This window comes from Euphorbia lathyris, chromosome 1, assembly GCF_963576675.1.
Source record: "Euphorbia lathyris chromosome 1, ddEupLath1.1, whole genome shotgun sequence".
Lineage (NCBI taxonomy): Eukaryota > Viridiplantae > Streptophyta > Magnoliopsida > Malpighiales > Euphorbiaceae > Euphorbia > Euphorbia lathyris.
In genome coordinates, this window is record NC_088910.1 from 109,405,023 (window position 1) to 109,408,822 (window position 3,800).

The 3,800-nt window shown below is 31.8% G+C and overlaps 1 protein-coding gene across 1 annotated transcript; it reads right to left on the reverse strand.

Moving 5' to 3' along the window:
• Window positions 1-1,049: 1,049 nt before the first annotated feature.
• On the reverse strand, window positions 1,050-3,578 carry LOC136213289 (exopolygalacturonase-like). Its single transcript, XM_066002819.1, has 4 exons — window positions 3,447-3,578; window positions 2,135-2,443; window positions 1,512-2,027; window positions 1,050-1,310 (listed from the first exon to the last, which is right to left on the reverse strand). Exons 1-4 carry the CDS (start codon window positions 3,570-3,572, stop codon window positions 1,083-1,085), a joined length of 1,179 nt encoding a protein of 392 aa, XP_065858891.1. The 5' UTR covers window positions 3,573-3,578; the 3' UTR covers window positions 1,050-1,082.
• Between the last annotated feature and the right edge of the window lie 222 nt (window positions 3,579-3,800).

Below are 3,800 nucleotides of genomic sequence, written 5' to 3' on the forward strand. Positions count from 1 at the left end.
CTTTGATCTTGTGTTGATTAATTAGAGACAATTTATTTTGGTTTTTATAAACGGTTGAATTCTAACTTGATCTTCGATTGTTTTGTTTTGCGCTCGGGAACTCGAAGTAAGAGTTGTGGGCACTTCGTTTACAACGGTAGATAGAACTCCTAAAAGGTATTTCTTTCTATCCCTCTTTATATGAAATAACGATTAACAGATCTTGGGTTTATGGAAATAGGTTAAAAAATTTATATATCCGCTGCCATACGTTAGCCTATTTTCTTTCATATATATCATAAAGGAGTGAACCAGCGCTCCAGCAAGTGCAGATTTAACAAGAGTTAGCCGACCAGCGAAAGAGAGAGAGGTTCCTTTCCAACAACTGAATTTTTTCAGATAACGGTCCACCAGAGAAAGTAGATGGCGGCTTTTAGGGGCACCCTGAAATAACGGGACCCCAAGGTAAGTAAACAGAACCTCAATGTTCCTTAATCCCAGAACATAAGATAACTGATTGGCCCGACGGCAGGACATTATGCTGCCAAAGTAGATTGAAGACTTTAACAATAATTACAATTTTTGCTTGAACATCCAAATCCTGACCATTCACGTTGTACCAACACTCCTTTATAACATGTTACCTACACATGGATTGAAATCTAAAATTGTTCCTTCAAAGGATTGGATTATGATAGAAAGAGATACTGGAAGAATACGCACTATTGACCAAGGACACGTCTCAAACATACCTTTATAGGCCAAGAATTTGTCCACAACTTTTTTATGCTTGTACATTTCATCTTAATTAAAAAATTACTAAGAGAAAACCAACATGATATTAGCAGGTTAATAGTTTATTAATAGATTTATGGTCAAACTTTTGAATTGTCTAGGTTAAAATGTTAATCCAAAAAGGACATAAAGTTTTTCAAGCCATAGTAACACCATTACCTAATTCAGTAATGTATAAACAGATCTAATTCACTTATGAACAAATGAAAATAAAATGTTTTATTAAGATACAATTGTAGATATATTTACATCATAAGAATCTTAGAAAGCCCTAATCCTAAGAGAGATATATACAAGTCTCTTTAATTTTAACATCCCGCTGGTAAGACAGGCCCTGTAAATTTGGGTTTGATATTGACACATTCTGCTATTGCACGACTCGGTGTTTTACCAACGTATCGTAGATTAATGCCACCCAAGTCCACTTCTTCACATGGATATTGTTTGCTACAAATTAGTTGAATAGCTTTAGGAGTAAAAGAAGTGCCTCTTATATTTTTAAAGGAAATTTTGGAGAGCTTGACATTGGATTGAGTCTGGCAAAATCATCAAAAAACACATAAAAAGTTAAATGTTATGAAATAATACAATAAAATTTATATTAGAAGTATTGTGGTTAAAAAGAAAATTATTCTTATTTTATTTGAGTAAGTAGTTATACTCTTAATACTTATTAAGGGTGCAACAATACTTTCTTTCTTTTTTCTCTTAATAGATACGATTATAATTATAATTACCTGTTTATTGCAATGATTGCTAGGGCAATACATTTGATCAATGAGGATAGGATTGGAGACATTGTTCATGGTAATATCTTCAAACACCATGTTAGATGCAATGCTTTTATACATTCCTGGCCATGTTTTGATCCTAACACCATTATCTGCATTATTGATAACGCATCTCTTAATTGATACCCCGCTCACAGGTTCTTCATTCTGATACTTCCCTAAACTTCCAATACTAATTCCATGGCCAGGTCCACATGATACGTCAACAATGTTAATTCTTGAGCTACCATCCCCGATTGAAATACAATCATCGCCGGTACCAATTTTAGTACTCTCAATATTTATTCCTTCACAACGTCCCATATGAATTCCATCTGTATTGGGACTCATTGCGGGTGCTTGTATTATAACGCGTCTGATAGTTATGTTACGACACTCTAATAGATTGAAATGGAAATTCTTACTATCCATAGATTTTATGTTCTCCACCGTGCCATTCTCAACGTAATCCAGCCTAAGATTCTGAAAAGAAAAAATATTTTTAGAAATACTTATAATGATTTTAGTTACGTTATTGTTAAGAAATTATCAATATAAAAATAAGAAAAAGAAGAGGAAAAAAATCATACCATGGGAAGATTCTTGCAATTAGGGTTCTTTTGACAAATGTTGTGTTTCCATGCACTAGATCCATCACCATTTAATATGCCACCTCCTGTAATTCTGAAATTATTAACATGACTCACTCTAATCCAATAGTCTCCTGTATGAGCTGCAAGGCTATTTGGCGCTTTTAGATTTCCTTTAATAACAAGAACTATTGGAGCTTTGCAAGGACCATTCAAAGATATTTCCCCTAATAAATAATTCCCATTCGGAATAAGAATTTCGCTAGATGATGGGCTTCCACAAGCTTCTTTCCAAGCATTCAACAACGCCTATAAATAAAGTTATGAATCAATTATTTGAATTTATCAAAGTATATGCTTTTATTGTATAGTATAAACAAAGTTAAACATAGCAAGTTCCAACAATGTCTTCATAAAATGATATTGTCCTTCTATTAGTTTTTATCGAATCCTGATTTTTTTTTGTCAAAATTGAAAAAATTACACATTCAAATATCATTCATGAACATTTTTAATACTAACAGAAATAAGAGAAAATTCAAAAGACATGTTTATCTCCTTCGGTAAAATAAGTAAATAAATGGGTTCCGAATAGGAAGCTTGCAGCAGAGGGCTCGCTACTGACTGACTAGACTTACATCCAGAAGGTTCTCTATTGATTCAAACGCTGTACCTATGGGATAGGGATAGCGAAAGAGGAAAAAACCGAAGATTTCACATAGTACTTTTGATCGAAAAATCAATCTGATTTATTTTGTACCCTTCGCTCAATGAGAAAATGGGTCAGATTCTACAGGATCAAACCTATGGGCTTTTTCTCAGAACTGTTTTGGGGAGAAGAAAGACTCACAAGGCGGTTAGGTGAGGTGCCAAGAAAGGATGATCTTCAAATATTACGTATCAAACTGATTTGAAATTCTAGACAATTCGATAGGATCCTACGTGGACATCAAATTTTAAGGTTTCAATTTTTTTACTTTTTAATGGGTAACAATCATGTTGCTTCATTTTTAATAAAGTACTAATTACTTTGCAAATTAATTACTGTCGGATGGTTCCAATAATAATGACAAAGTCATCTTGCTCTATATAAATAAAGACGAATTTATAAGTAAATAAAAATTGTAACATATTTTTGGAGAAATAATTAAGAAAAACTATAACTTAATATACATATTATAAGCATAATTAATATCTAGAAATCATAAAGCGTAAAGGAAAAAAAAGTTATATATATAGCATTTTAATTAGTTTGATGGAAGATTTTAGTTGAAATGAAGATAATATTGATGTATAAACACAAATTAATAACCTGATCGATATTTGAGGTTTGGCTAGCTTTACCACCATATTTTGTAATATCGAAGATAGCTGCCTCTACAATTGAACCTAACAATAATAAGAAGGGAATTGTAAAATAATTGATGATTGGACTCATCTTTAATGATTTTCCAATTCCCTTAATTTTCTACTTACTCTACTAGATATATTTATACTTGTAATTTATCATTCAATTTGCGATAATTTCTACAAGCATGCTATTTTTATAATTTTAGTCGTTTATTGTTTAGAATTAATGGTAAGATTTTAGTTAAGAACAAGTCAAGCATGTTTGTTTCAATTTTCTACCAATTTTCTGTTTTCATTTCCTTCATATATATCATTA

Coding starts and splice junctions, on each gene's coding strand:
- LOC136213289 (XM_066002819.1), bottom strand. CDS start 3,572: ATGAGTCCAATCATCAATTATTTTACAATTCCCTTCTTATTATTGTTA. Junction 2,028..2,134: donor ATTGCAAGAATCTTCCCATG/GTATGATTTTTT, acceptor TTTTCTTTTCAG/AATCTTAGGCTGGATTACGT. Junction 1,311..1,511: donor GCAATCATTGCAATAAACAG/GTAATTATAATT, acceptor TGATTTTGCCAG/ACTCAATCCAATGTCAAGCT.